The 13,331-nt window shown below is 47.8% G+C and overlaps 1 protein-coding gene across 2 annotated transcripts in view; it reads left to right on the top strand.

Annotated features, from left to right (window-relative positions):
* Positions 1–8,556, top strand: part of COL11A2 (collagen type XI alpha 2 chain) — a 36,492-nt gene extending 27,936 nt beyond the window's left edge. For both annotated transcript variants that reach the window (XM_072641715.1, XM_072641714.1), the window contains 20 exons: positions 245–298; positions 583–636; positions 879–932; positions 1,133–1,186; positions 1,626–1,733; positions 2,037–2,090; positions 2,399–2,452; positions 2,631–2,684; positions 3,159–3,212; positions 3,499–3,606; positions 3,768–3,821; positions 4,004–4,057; positions 4,376–4,483; positions 4,732–4,785; positions 5,077–5,112; positions 5,436–5,489; positions 5,642–5,909; positions 6,386–6,498; positions 6,792–6,998; positions 7,232–8,556. In XM_072641715.1, the coding sequence (XP_072497816.1) occupies positions 245–298; positions 583–636; positions 879–932; positions 1,133–1,186; positions 1,626–1,733; positions 2,037–2,090; positions 2,399–2,452; positions 2,631–2,684; positions 3,159–3,212; positions 3,499–3,606; positions 3,768–3,821; positions 4,004–4,057; positions 4,376–4,483; positions 4,732–4,785; positions 5,077–5,112; positions 5,436–5,489; positions 5,642–5,909; positions 6,386–6,498; positions 6,792–6,998; positions 7,232–7,372 (1,737 nt within the window). In that variant the 3' untranslated portion in view covers positions 7,373–8,556. The remainder of the gene's footprint in view (positions 1–244; positions 299–582; positions 637–878; positions 933–1,132; positions 1,187–1,625; positions 1,734–2,036; positions 2,091–2,398; positions 2,453–2,630; positions 2,685–3,158; positions 3,213–3,498; positions 3,607–3,767; positions 3,822–4,003; positions 4,058–4,375; positions 4,484–4,731; positions 4,786–5,076; positions 5,113–5,435; positions 5,490–5,641; positions 5,910–6,385; positions 6,499–6,791; positions 6,999–7,231) is intronic.
* The last annotated feature ends 4,775 nt before the right edge of the window (positions 8,557–13,331 follow it).

Genomic DNA, 13,331 nt, shown 5'->3' with positions numbered 1-13,331 from the left:
CTGCCTCCCTTCCCCAACTCCAACTACAAAACTGAAGGTAGGGCTGATATGGGGGAGTAGGGACTTCAGAGAGAAGTAAGAGGCAGTATAGAATTAGCAGAAGGTGAAAAATTTTGAGGGGAAGAGACAGTTTTTTTAGGGAGATGGGGATGCCACCCAAGAGTACTGGGGCCTTGATCTTTCTTTAAGGAAAGCCTCTAGTCTTTTTCCTCATGTCGGTCTCTGTGTGTTTGTCTACCCACAGGGTTTACCAGGCCCTTCAGGAGAGAAAGGAGAGACAGGAGATGTGGGACCCATGGTGAGTGTAACCTCTCCCTTGACCCTCCCCAACTCTAATCACTGACTTACCATGCCTCTCCTCTATTCTTCAGTAACCCCTGCTCTGATCCATCTGTGACCCCTTTATTAACTCCCTAAGACTACTTTTATTGCTCTCTGGCCACTTCCACTTCAGTCCCTTACTCTTTTACTTAAAGGTCTGACTTTCTGCATTTCAACCTCATCCTCTTTGTTTCTTTGTCTCCTTGCATCTCTTCCCCACTTCTCTTTCTCCCTCTGTTTATGTGTTCTGTTTCTCCCCAGGGCCCGCCTGGCCCACCAGGACCCCGAGGCCCTGCTGGACCTAATGGAGCAGATGTAAGTATTTCCCATCTCCCACCTTGATGTCCCTCCCAGGTCATTTGGCTCACGCTTCAGTTTCTCTTTAGTGATGAGAAATCTGCTTGGAAAAAGTCACACCTTTTCAGCCCCTTTATCTTGATGGTCAAGGAGTCCCCCCACCTGCCCCCTTCTAATCTTCTGTCGTGTCCATATGACCCATCTGTCCCCTTCCATCCCTCTTTGGGTGGTAACTGTTTATCACTGTGTCCCTTTTTTAGGGTCCACAAGGCCCCCCAGGAGGTGTTGGAAATCAGGGTCCTCTTGGAGAAAAGGTAACTGTTGGGGAAATGGGTTTGGTGAGCTGGGCAGGGAAAATCAGAGGGAAGAGAAGAGGAGGGGAATCATTCTGGTTATTGGGCAAAGGTGGCGGGGGGAATAGTGAAGAAGGGGAGCGAGGAGACTGGTAGAGAAGGAATGGGTCTAAGAGATGTGGGAAGGAGAGGGCCTGTATTTGACTCTGATCTCATTATAGGGGGAACCAGGAGAGTCGGGATCTCCAGGAGTCCCTGGGGAACCTGGAGTCAAGGTGAGTGACATCTCTAGCCCCCAGTGACATCTCTACCCACTTTCCTTAAACCTTGACCTCCTAAAGCATTGAAAGCTTCCCTTTCCTTCCTCCCATCAGGGATTCTTTCTGTTGTATTACTAGTTCTTGCCAGGGCAGCTAAGGTCTCTGGATCTGTGCAATGCTTCCAGCCCCCCATTTCCTTCTTTCCTCACTGACTATTAAGAGGATCAGGCACATAGTTTGTCCTTTATCTGGATCAGTCTTCTATTTCCTGAACTCTTTTCCTTCTCTCCCATTCCTTCCAGGAGGGGGTGGGGGTGGAGGGAATGGGCAAGGGCAGTTGAGGGCATGGGACGTGCCTCTTATTCTCTTAACCTCCTTGTGACCTTTCCATTAATCCCAATTACTCTGTCCCAGCCTCCATTTGTGTCTTTCCATCTCCTTTATCCCTTTCCAGGGCCCTAGAGGGGAACGAGGAGAGAAAGGAGAGTCAGGACAACCAGGGGAAGCTGGACCACCTGGACCTAAGGGCCCCACAGGTGATGATGGCCCAAAAGGAAACCCTGTGAGTATGGAGTAAGGGTCACCCAGAGGGTTTGAGGAAATGAGGATGGAAGGGTGTGGTTCAATTTTCACAAACCCCAAGGTGTGGGACAGGGTACAGCAAGGTGGGGTGGGGCAAGGATTCTGGGAGGAGATTCTGTCTGTAGGGGGGCTGTGTGTAAACCTTCATCATGACTGGAGTATGTCAGAAATGGGGTGCGGGCTGGGGGGATGTGCACTGTGTGGGGCTGTGACCGCTCCATAATGGGTAGTGAGTCTGTTCAAGGCCTTGTGACTGAGCTCCTCTCTTCTCCTTTGCCCTCAGGGCCCTGTTGGTTTTCCTGGTGACCCTGGCCCTCCTGGAGAAGGGGGTCCCCGAGTAAGTCTCACCCTTAGGAAAGGGGGTAGGGAGGAGTGGGGGGGTGGGGATTTTGATAGACTATTTGGGGAGTGGAAGTTATTTCTCAGGCTTACATAGTCATAAGGATTAGCAATTATTTCATTCTTTTTATTGGCGTTCTCTGCTTCTAGCCCAGTATATGCACATAGTAGGCGTTTACTAAATACTTGATTGATTAGCAGTTAACTGAAGGAGCCATAAAATTGGGAAGACAGAAAAGCATGGGGGTCCAGTTCTAGGAAGGGCTGAATTCTCCCTCCGAGCCCCCCACCCTTCCCTCTCTCCAGGGTCAGGATGGTGCTAAAGGTGACCGAGGGGAGGATGGAGAAGCTGGACAGCCTGTGAGTGACTGCCTTTCTCTTACCTTTGACCTCAACCTTCAACCTTTCAACTCCCAACCTCCAGATTTTTCAACTCTGGTGTAACCTCTCCCTAATCTTTCCATTTTCATCACTCTCAGTTCCCACCTTCCATTATCTCTTTGCCGTTGATACCTCCTTCTCTTTCTCCTTTCCTCAGGGATCCCCAGGTCCTACTGGAGAGAATGGTCCCCCTGGACCTCCTGGCAAGAGGGTAAGTGGCATAGTGGATACAGTGCTAGACTTGGAGTCAGCAAGACCTTTATTCAAGTCCTGTCTGAGACATTTGCAAGCCATGAAATCCTGGGCAATCACTTGACCTCTCTTGGCCTCAGTTTACTTGTCTGTAAAATGGAAAATGTTTATAGCACTTACCTCCCAGAGTGGTTTTGAGGATCAAATGAGATTATACGTTTAAAGCACTTTGTAAACCTTAAAGGACTAGATAAATACTGGCTAAAAGGAGGGAAGGGGTCTGGACCCTTGGGTCCCCCTGGGTCATCAAAGCGATGACTGAGTGCCTAGTGGGATGGGGTTTGAGACAGGGCTGGCGATGGTGCTCCTCGCCCTGGTCCTTTCTTTGTGCGCTGGTGGAAGCTCTGTGTGTGAAGCAGGGGGAGACAGCTGTGTTTATCTGCTCTCTTTTCTTTATCTGACCCCTTTCCTCTCTCTCACCCCGTTGCTCTAGGGTCCTGCGGGTACAGCTGGCCCTGAGGGTCGACAAGGAGAGAAGGGAGCCAAGGTAAGAGAGGATAACTTCTAGAAGACTCTCATATTCATTCTCACCTCTCCACGGGGACTTTTCTGCTCCGAAATCCAGGCCATTACTCCCAGACAACCTCTGGTGCCACTCTGGTCTTATATCTTCAAGTGCCTTGGTTCAGAGGGCTAACCTCCCTTGGGCCCCAGTGTTTCTGTGGAAGCATTAAGCTCTTCTTGTCCTCTGTGCTGGCTTGTTCCTACCCTTTGATTATCTTCTGTACTTATACTTCCCCGGCTTTCTCTGACTCCCCTTCTATGTGTTTCAGGGGGAGCAGGGTGCTGTTGGGGCTCCTGGAAAGACAGGACCAGTGGGTCCAGCTGGAGCAGCAGGAAAACCAGGCCCTGATGGTCTGAGGGGAATCCCAGGCTCAGTGGTGAGTCACAGCGGACTGACGAGGGGATAACTAGTGCCTGTGGAGACGGTGGATGGGAACCAAGGGCCTGAGACTTCAGTTACCAGTTACTTGATGGCAGAGAGAAGACTCATGGGGGAGGCATCCTTCTCTAAACCCTGTTTTCCCCCTCACCCCTATAGGGACAACAGGGACGACCTGGAGCCACTGGACCAGCTGGGCCTCCAGGTCCTGTGGTGAGTGACCCTGAGGGAAGGGTGTATGTAGGGGGGAGAGCAGGATCCTGGGGATGGATGATCCTGCGGGTGGAAGACATTAACAGCTTCAGAGAAAGGGAGAGGGAATATAGAGGTAGGAAGAGACGGGGCCTGCCTGCTGGTTATTACTCCATAGCTAATGATCATCTGTCTCCATACAGGGACCTCCTGGACTCCCTGGTCTCAGGGGTGACCCTGGAGCCAAAGGAGAAAAGGTAAGAGACAGACACATAGGCAGCCAACTTTGGGTGGACTTCTCATCCCCTCTTCAGTTCTGAGTATATAATGTTACATCCTCCAACAAGATGAAAAATATCCCCTCACCTCAGCATTTTGGGTTCCTTGTCCTCCCCTGTGCTTCCTCAGCATCTCTTTTGTATAAAGGTCACTGACCCTGCCCTCCAAGGGAAAACATACAGAGGCCCTTTTCCACCAAGAGAAGGAAGGGAGTCTTAACTGCTATGGTTAATGTCCCCTTCCTGTCCTCTGATCTCATATCCTCTCACCTTGTTTTGTGCTATACCCTCCCCTAGGGTCACCCTGGTCTTATTGGCCTGATTGGCCCTCCTGGAGAACAAGGGGAAAAGGGTGATCGAGGACTTCCTGGTCCCCAAGGTGCACATGGACAGAAGGGAGAGACGGTGAGTATGGGGGGGGAGGGGTCCAGGACAGTCTTTCCTGAATCACTTTGTGGGCATCAATCCTCAGTGTGCTTGAGGGATGGGAGAACGAGAAGGGGAGGGGGAGATTAATATTAAAGTCCTTTGTTATTAAAGATTTTGTTATTAGTGGGGTGTCTCCATTATAGGGTGAACAAATTTGGAGGAGATTTAGTATTGTGGGAAGGGGGTAGACAAAATGGGGTTAACTAGGCTTTTCCTCCTTCTAGGGTATACCTGGAGCATCTGGCCCAATTGGCCCTGGAGGACCCCCTGGCCTTCCTGTGAGTACCCCTTCCTCCCTGCTTTCTCTTCCCACTCATAGATCTCAGTAACTTTGACAAATCTCCCTTAGCCTAGTAATATTCATCTTCTAATTATTCCCAGTATCCATTTCCAATATTCCTAATATCTTCCTAAATACTCTAGTACAGCCCACATTATTCTCCCTCACAACCACTCAGAAGTGCCCCTATTTATGGGTCTGTGTGACCCCATGATCACAGATTCCTCTGCTTATCCATTCCTCTCTGTCCTTTCATTTATCCATGGTTAATGTTGTTCTCTCTCCATAGGGACCTGCTGGCCCCAAAGGTGCTAAAGGAGCTACGGTAAGTAAGCCTTTCCCCTTCCCTCCCCTTTCTACTTCCTAGCCAACTCTGTCCTCTGGCCACTTCTATGTCCCCCACATTAGACTAGACATTACTGTTACTTGGTATAAACAGCAGCTCGTAGAGACAGACCTTGATACTTGATACTTCAGGCTTGGTAGGACACCAATTCCTTAATTCCTCTAAACATTTGATAGGCTATGACCTCTTACCCCTCACTACCAACCATTCTTTAACCTTGGACTCTGCATACCTCTATGATCCCTTTGAGTGACAATTTGAATCTTCTGACTCTCTGATCCCTTTGTGTCTCCCCACATCAGGGTCAAGCTGGACCCAAAGGAGAAAAAGGTGTCCAAGGTCCGCCTGGACATCCGGTGAGTGAAGGGAAGTGTTCTCTCTCCATTTGTCTCATTTTTTTTCTCTTTGCATCTGATGCCTTCTCTGTCTGTCTATCTCACCATTTCTGTCTTCTAAGGTTTCAGTTTTCACTTCCCTGCTTCCTCTCATTAAATTTTCTGTCCTTCAGGGTCCTCCTGGGGAGGTGATCCAGCCACTGCCCATCCAGATGCCCAAGAAGTCTCGGCGTTCAGTAGATGCAAGTCAACTGATGCAGGAGGATGAGGCTGCGGAGGCTGGGGGAGCCCCTGGGGCCCCTGGGGGCCTGGAAGAGATATTTGGCTCCCTGGATTCCCTTCGGGATGAGATTGAACAAATGAGGCGCCCTGCAGGAACCCAGGAGAGCCCAGCCCGAACCTGTCAGGACTTGAGACTATGTCACCCTGAGCTTCCTGATGGTCAGAGGCGAACATGAGGAGACAAACACAGAGAGGGGATCAGAGGAGAGGGGGTTATATGGGAGGGTAGGAGGATATGGGGAAACAGAAGCCTAGGTGATGGAGAAATCTGGATGTTGAATGAATGATGGCACGAATGAAAGATAAAGTGTTGACTAAGAACTTATTATGTACAAAACATTGTGCTAAGCTCTGGGGGGCTTAGACCTGCTCTCACATTCTAATGGGGGGAGACAACACATAGTAGAGGTTTCAGCTGTAAGCCTTGAGTAGAGAGAAGAATATGTGGGCATAGGTGTGTGTGTGTGTGTGTGTGTGTGTGTGTGTGTGTGTGCACATAATTTAAAGGTAGCTAGGAGTGAGGGGCTGGGAATATGAAACAGAAAATGAAAGGGAAATAGGTGATGGGACAGTGGGGGAGGGGTGGAAGATGGTTGTGACCCTTCCCTTTTCTCCCACCTCCACCCCCCAACTAGGTGAATACTGGGTTGACCCTAACCAAGGCTGTGCCAGAGATGCTTTCCGTGTTTTCTGTAACTTCACGGCAGGAGGAGAAACCTGCGTGTCACCTCGGGATGATGTCACACAGGTGAGGCCACCCTCCTAGCCTCTGAATCCCCATAACTCCCTGAGCCTCACTGCTTCTCTCCCTGAGTCTTTATCTCATTTCCTTTCCCTTCAATCCTTCTCTTGGCTCTCATCTCTTTCTGTTTTCTGGCTCCCCATCTTTTTCTTTCTCCTGATCCTCCCCTTCTCAGTTCTGTTGCCTCATGTCACCTCAGCTCACTGCCACCTCTTTCTCTCTTTCCTCCAGCCTTTCGCTTATCCTCCTGGCCAGATCCCCAATCTCTCCTCTGATGGTGCCCATTCCTATCTTTCCAGTTCTCATATGTGGACTCTGGGGGATCCCCAGTAGGTGTGGTCCAGCTCACATTCTTGCGCCTGCTCAGTGTATCTGCTCACCAAGACGTCTCCTACCCGTGTACAGGAGGGTCCCGGGAGGGGCCCCTTCGGCTCCGGGGAGCCAATGAGGATGAACTGAGCCCAGAGACTAGTCCCTATGTCAAGGAATTCAGAGATGGCTGCCAGGTATGGGAGGAGGAGAGGAGGGGTCTGCTGGGGACCTTGGAGGAAGTTACGGGCTCCAAATATGGAAACCAGAAAAGCCCTTGGTGAAGAAGGCCAAGGGGAGTAGGGGGTAGTGATCCTCTCCAACGTATCCCAAGAAGGAAGGAGCTTAGTCCTATAGTTTTGGGCTGACAGTTGTAAAATGGAGACCCCATCTTTGTTTTCACCTCTTATCCTCTTTTGTCTTTCCTAAGACGCATCAGGGCCGAACAGTGGTTGAAGTTCGAACGCCCCTACTGGAGCAGCTTCCTGTGTTGGATGCTTCCTTCTCGGACTTGGGGGCCCCCCCTAGGCGGAGTGGAGTCATGCTGGGGCCTGTCTGTTTCCAGGGCTAGAACCCCTGCCTGCTTAACCCTCCCAACTCTTCAAAAAGCCAGGACCCCCTATGGCCAATCAGAGCTGTTGCCTAAGAGAGACCCCCTTCACCATCCCAGGGGCCTCAGGGCAAGGCAGAAAGTGTCCTCTATCCATGGGGGTCCCATGGAGGGGGAAAGTTGGGGGGGTCAGATCCCCTCACAAGATGGGGGCTTGGGGGGCCTCTGTGCCTCTCTGTGAAGCCCCTTTGCCCATTGGAGATGAGATCTATGTTTAAAATCACCCCCAAGCAAACAGAAGAGGAGAAGAAGAGAAAGAACACTGTGTATTTTATATTTTAAATTAATTATATTAATTATTTAACAAGCGGAAACTAAAAAGAAAAAAGAAACTCCAACAGAGAAACCTGGCACAGGAGATGGGGCTGAGTGCCCTGGCCCCCACCCCTCCAATTCTTCAGCACTCTCCTTTGTGACTGTAAGGGGAGGGCGGAGAGACCTCCCCCATAGGGTGGTGCCTCTCCCTCCTCTAGCCCATCTGTAGTGCCAAGGTGGATGTTGGAATATATTGTCTCCTTCTGTCCCTCGTGCTCTCAATCTCTCTCTCCCCCAGTCAAGGCTAGTTTCTTTTCTTCTCCCCTCCACATTCTTATTTCATTCAACAAACTTTGGATGAGCGCTTACTATTTGTAGCATGCAGTACTAGTCCTGGGCTTTTAGGGCAACTTGACATCAAGTGACTCCCTGAATGTGCCCTCTCCCTCCCCCTCCCCCAGGTGTGGGGATGAGTGCATGGTTAGTTATGAATCCAATGCTGGACTGGATACTGTAAGTTTTTATTGGAATTTTAAAACCAGAGAGTTATGATTCCTACCTCAAGAGCAAGCAGCCAATCATGGCACGGCCTCAGACTGGTGCTAGCCAATCAAGTGGCTCTCTCCTCCTCCACTTCTTCCTTCTCTTCCACTTCTTCACTGGCTCAGGATATTATTAGCATCCCCAAAGAAAGACGTGAGGGCAGTCTTAGTTTGGGGGCTTCTGAATAGAGGTCCTTGTTCAAGCCACCTGGGGTAGAGAACAAATGGAAGATCCTGCCTTCTGGGACCATACAGTCAAAATCAAGATATGGGACACACAAATGAACCTGAAGGACTGTTGCAAAGCCACTTGTTGACAAATGGAAAATTATATCATACACAGTGACATTCTGGGTGTGCCCAATAGTCTGTCCAGTCTAGTGGTCTTTGTCTTTCTGTGTGGGCAGATGGTTTGTGGGAAGGTGCGGCCCTTCCTGACCTCAACCTCAAACATCTCAGGATTCCTCCTAGCTCCGCCAAGCTCACATTTCTCTAGAGTTTTACCGTCAGAAAGCACTGGAACACACACACACATACACACTCTTTGGTCTTTGGAAGAATCCTGTGAGTCAGGTAGTATCCACATTATGACCTCAGGTCTTAACAGATGAGGGAACTCTTTTTCAGGGACATAAAGTAACTTGTTGAAGGTTACAAAGATATTAAGTGACAGTTACATTTTGAACTCAAATCTTCTGGCTCAAAGCCATGTAATCTTTCTATCATGAAGGGTCTCCCCTCACACATCACCAACCCTGCTCTCTACTTTCAAATTAAGATCCCAGAACAAAAGCCCTTGAGCAGAAAAGGTCCTCACAGGTGATTTAGTCTAACCCTTTCATTTTAGAATTGAGGCCCAGGGAAGTTGTTTATTTGCTCAAAAGGCTGCACAAGTAGTGACAGGGGCAGAATTTCAATCCAGGTTGTATTTATATCAAAGTAGAGACCTATTCTCTACCACTCCATGTCACAAGTTCCTGTGTTTGCCTCAAGAGCAGGATAAAACTACTGTCCTTTCATTCAGTTGTGTATGCTGTGTTACCATTGCTAAGTCACTCCCCCTCTCTGGGCTTTAGTTTCTTCCTCTGTAAAAAGAGGAAACTGAAATAGACAACTCCAGGGTCCCACCAAACCCCAAATCCTAGGATTGAGTTACGTGTGTTATGTTAAATGCAAAGCATTGGCTTTTTGGTCCCAATCCCAGCGTCTCTCCTTTCAGTGCCCTTCTTTTCTCCTCCGGGTACCTCTGGGGCATCCTCATGGTTGCCCCTCCTTTTATCAGCTATTAGCTCTACGTTGAAAGGAGAGAACTCATAGGGAAACATCTTAGCATAGTGGAAAGAATGCTGAACTTAGAAGTCAGGTGAGAGCAGCTGGGTGGAACAGTGCAGGGAGTCAGGAGGACCTGAATTCAAATCCAGCCTCAGACACTTACTAGCTGTGTGACTTGGGCAAGTCACTTAGTCCTGATTGCCTCAAAAAAAAAAAAAGTCAAGGAGTCTTGAGGCCTCCCTCTGAGCCTAGGAAAGTCATGATGTCAAACACTCCCTACATCTCAGTTTCCTTATTGATAAAATAGAAATAATAACACTTTCACTAACCACCTCACATTGCTGGAGGAAGTGCTTTGTAAGCCTGAAAGCACCATAGACATGTGAGTTACTATTGCTATGGGTAGCCCAGGGCTGGTGGTTGGAGAAAATGGTACCCCTGTTCTCTCTAGAATGTCCCACCCTCACCACCTTCAAGACATCTAAATTCTGCCAGTCTCCTCTCCCCTTCCTGTGGTCCCTTCTGTCATCTTCATCTTCTTAACTTTCAGTTCTCCCCTAGAATCAAAAGGGGAAATGTGGAAAGAAACCCTGGCTCTATTTTCTGAAATACACCACCCTAAACAGGCTGGGGCCCCAGGGGGTGGACAGAACCAGGAGACCCAGCCTTGAAGCCCTAGCAAATCTTAGCTCTTCAAGTCAGGAATATTTTTCGAGTCTCCTTATGAGTCTGGAACGGTACTGGGCACTGGGAGGGAATGCAAGAGAAGAATCACAGTCTGAGCTTTCTAGGAGCTTTCAGGGCAGCAGAGACCAGCTGTAAACAGAGGAACAGTGAGACACAGTAGAGCTGGACAGGATATTCTAAATTCTGTTGGCATTCAGAGAAGGACAAACTGGGATTTCTGCCTTAGAAGCAAGCAGCCAATCACAGCACAATCTCAGGCTGGTGCTAACCAATCAGATGCACATTTTTCTCCTCCTCCTCCTCCTCCTCCTCCCCTCCCTCCTCCTCCTGTTTCTCTCCTCCTCTTCTTCCTTCTTCTTCCTCCTTCTTTGATCTCTCCTCCCCCTTCTTTAGTCCCCTCCTCCCTTTCCCCTAACCCCTTCTCCTCTTTCTCCCACTCCTCTCTTTCTCCCCCTCTCCTCTCTTTCTCTCCACTGGCTCAAGATATTAATAGTGTCCCAGCTGCAGGAAGTGAGAGGGGCAAGTTTATGAGTGGAACACGTCCTTGCTTTTGGGCTGTCTATTTCTAGCCAATGCACAGTCTCTGGGGAGAGGGTGGAGGTGGGTTGGCTGAGGGGAAATTAGTTTCCAAGAAAGTCCACTGAGGGCCTGGGGCTAGTAAAGGGGAATTGATGATCTGGAAAGCAGTCTTTTATATGTCTTGCTAGAGAAAGAGAATGTGTCAGAATTGGAGAAGCGGAAAAGAGAACCATGAGAAAGGACCTCCAAACCAGAAAGAGAAAAATCAGGCCAAGAGAGAACCTGAGGGAGTGTCTACAAACCTAAAAAATAATAGAAAACTGAAGAGAAATGTGGAATAGGGAATCTCCTTCAAACTGGGAAAAAGGAAGGGAAGAGAGCCAGGCAAAAGAAAATGCTCAAGGCTTGAGGAGTGAGGGGCAGAGAGAGAGCCTGAAACTTGAGCAGGATGAACAGCACCTTCAGATAGCAGACAGGTAAAGGATGCTGTGGCTATGATGTCATGCTGAGAAGGGCAAGAAAGACAATAGGGAATCACCTGAGATTTTGATGAGACATGATCAGATCAATAAATAAGAAAGATTAATTTAATAGCAGTATACAGACTGAAAGGGTAGGACAGAGAAAGGGATATCTATTAGGAGGCTATTTGCAAGGAGCCAGTGTGGTGCAGTGGGTAGAGCCGCAGACATGGAGTCAGGAAGATTCATCCTTCTGAGTTCAAATCCGGCCTCAGATACTTACTAACTGTGTGACCCTGGGCAAGTCATTTAATTAATCCTATTTGTCTCAGTTTCTTCATCTGTGAAAATGAGATGGAGAAAGAAATGGCAAATCACTCTGGTTTCTTTGCCAAGAAAACCCAAAATGGTTTCAAAAAGAATCAGACATGACTGAACAATAAAGTCTTGGACCAAGGTGCCAGCAGTGGGTGCAAAAGGAAATGGATGCTAGAGATGTTATGGAGGTGGGGTTATTAGAAATTGGTGATAGCTTGATTATGAAAGAGGAGGGAGAAGGAAGAGTCTGATAACACCAAGATTTTGCGGATGAAGATGGGATGAATGGTTATTGCCTGGAAAGTAAAGGGGCAGATTCAAGGAGGCCTTAAAGGTCTTGAATATTCATTCACTGATTCATAAGCACTTATTAAGTAACTACCGTATACCAGTTTTTGTGTCAAACTCTGAGGATACAAAGAGGAAAACAGTTTACTCAAGGAGCTGATATTCTGTCAGGGAGAAACAACACATTTACATGTTGAATTTGTCTATGGTATGTCCATGTGAAGGTACCTATAGGTTGTTGGGAATGTGAAGCTGGTGCTAGGAAAAGAGGTCATGACTGGAGATATAGATTTGTGAGTCACTTGAATAAAGGTGGTAGCTAAAGTCTTGTGAGATAATGACATTGATAAAGAAGAGAAGAGAAGAGAAGAGGAGAGAGAGAGAGAGAGAGAAAAGAGGGCCAAGACAGAATCTTGAGGAAACACTTGTCTTAAGAAATGAGGAAGAGGATGAGTAGCTGGAGAAGTGATTTAGCCAGCGGAGAACCAGAAATGTCCCTGTAGTCCAGGGAATAATGATTATCTAGTAGCAGGACTACTTAACAACATCAAGGATTGTCAAGAGATGGAGGACAACTACTCAAAAAGGCCTTTGGACTTGTAAATTTGTGAAAGGTCATTAGTGATTCTGATAAAATACTTTTAGTGGAGTAGTAGGGATGAGAAGGGAGTAGTGGAAAGAACATATGAGATTCATGTAAAGGTACATGTAAGATGTACATGGAATGACTGCTGAAATAAGGTCCTGGAGAAACACGAGAGAATAGGATCTAGAGAACAAGAAAGGGTTGGGATCAGAGCATGGATACTTTAAAAAAAATGATTAGATGGAAAGAGTAAAGGATGGTATTTTGAGTAATGAAAGAAGGGAGCTGAGGTGGTTGCTGTTAGATGGCCTGAGTTGTGTTAAGGAAGTAGGGAGTTATGGCATCTGCTGGAATTGTGATGGTGGGAGTGGATCTTGGAATTTGAGGAAAAAGGAAAAGGATTGAACAGTTGTGAAAAGGGGAGAGAGAATTGATCAGAATAGAATGAAAGGATTTTCAAGCTGCCGGAAGGGCCTGACTGGTTTTCCTTTTTTGGGTAAAATTGTGATTTCATCTTTGTGGAGGGACTCTGGGGATGGAAACTCTCTCCACCAACGCATGTTGATAACTTGTTAGTATTTTGTAGCCTTAGAGACTTGCTGGGACTCTGAGAAGTTTGAGTGACTAGGTTACACAGTATCTGAAGCAGAACTTGAATTCAAATTTTCCTGACTCGAAGAATGGTTGTCTAACTACTATGCTACATGGCCTCCCTCTTCACTGTAAGTTACTGCAGGTGAAATCAACTCATTTTTTGTGACTAACACCATTCCACAGTTCTGGAGCATCAGCAGAAAATTCAGGGCTCAGGATTAGCAATTCGAGAGTAGCAAAAGCTCATGGAGGTAAGCCTTTTCTGTGTAGTGTCCTAGGTAGTGGGACATTACAGTTGCCAATAATGCTGTAAAAGCCAGATATGAAGGAAAAAAAAAACACAAATTGAAGGAAACAGAGTGGAAAAAGAATGATGAAAAAGGATTAGAAGTTATTGT

This window comes from Notamacropus eugenii, chromosome 2 (genome assembly GCF_028372415.1).
Source record: "Notamacropus eugenii isolate mMacEug1 chromosome 2, mMacEug1.pri_v2, whole genome shotgun sequence".
NCBI classification, from domain to species: domain Eukaryota; kingdom Metazoa; phylum Chordata; class Mammalia; order Diprotodontia; family Macropodidae; genus Notamacropus; species Notamacropus eugenii.
Note: the sequence above shows the minus strand (reverse complement) of the source record. Positions and strands in the feature narration are given on the sequence as shown.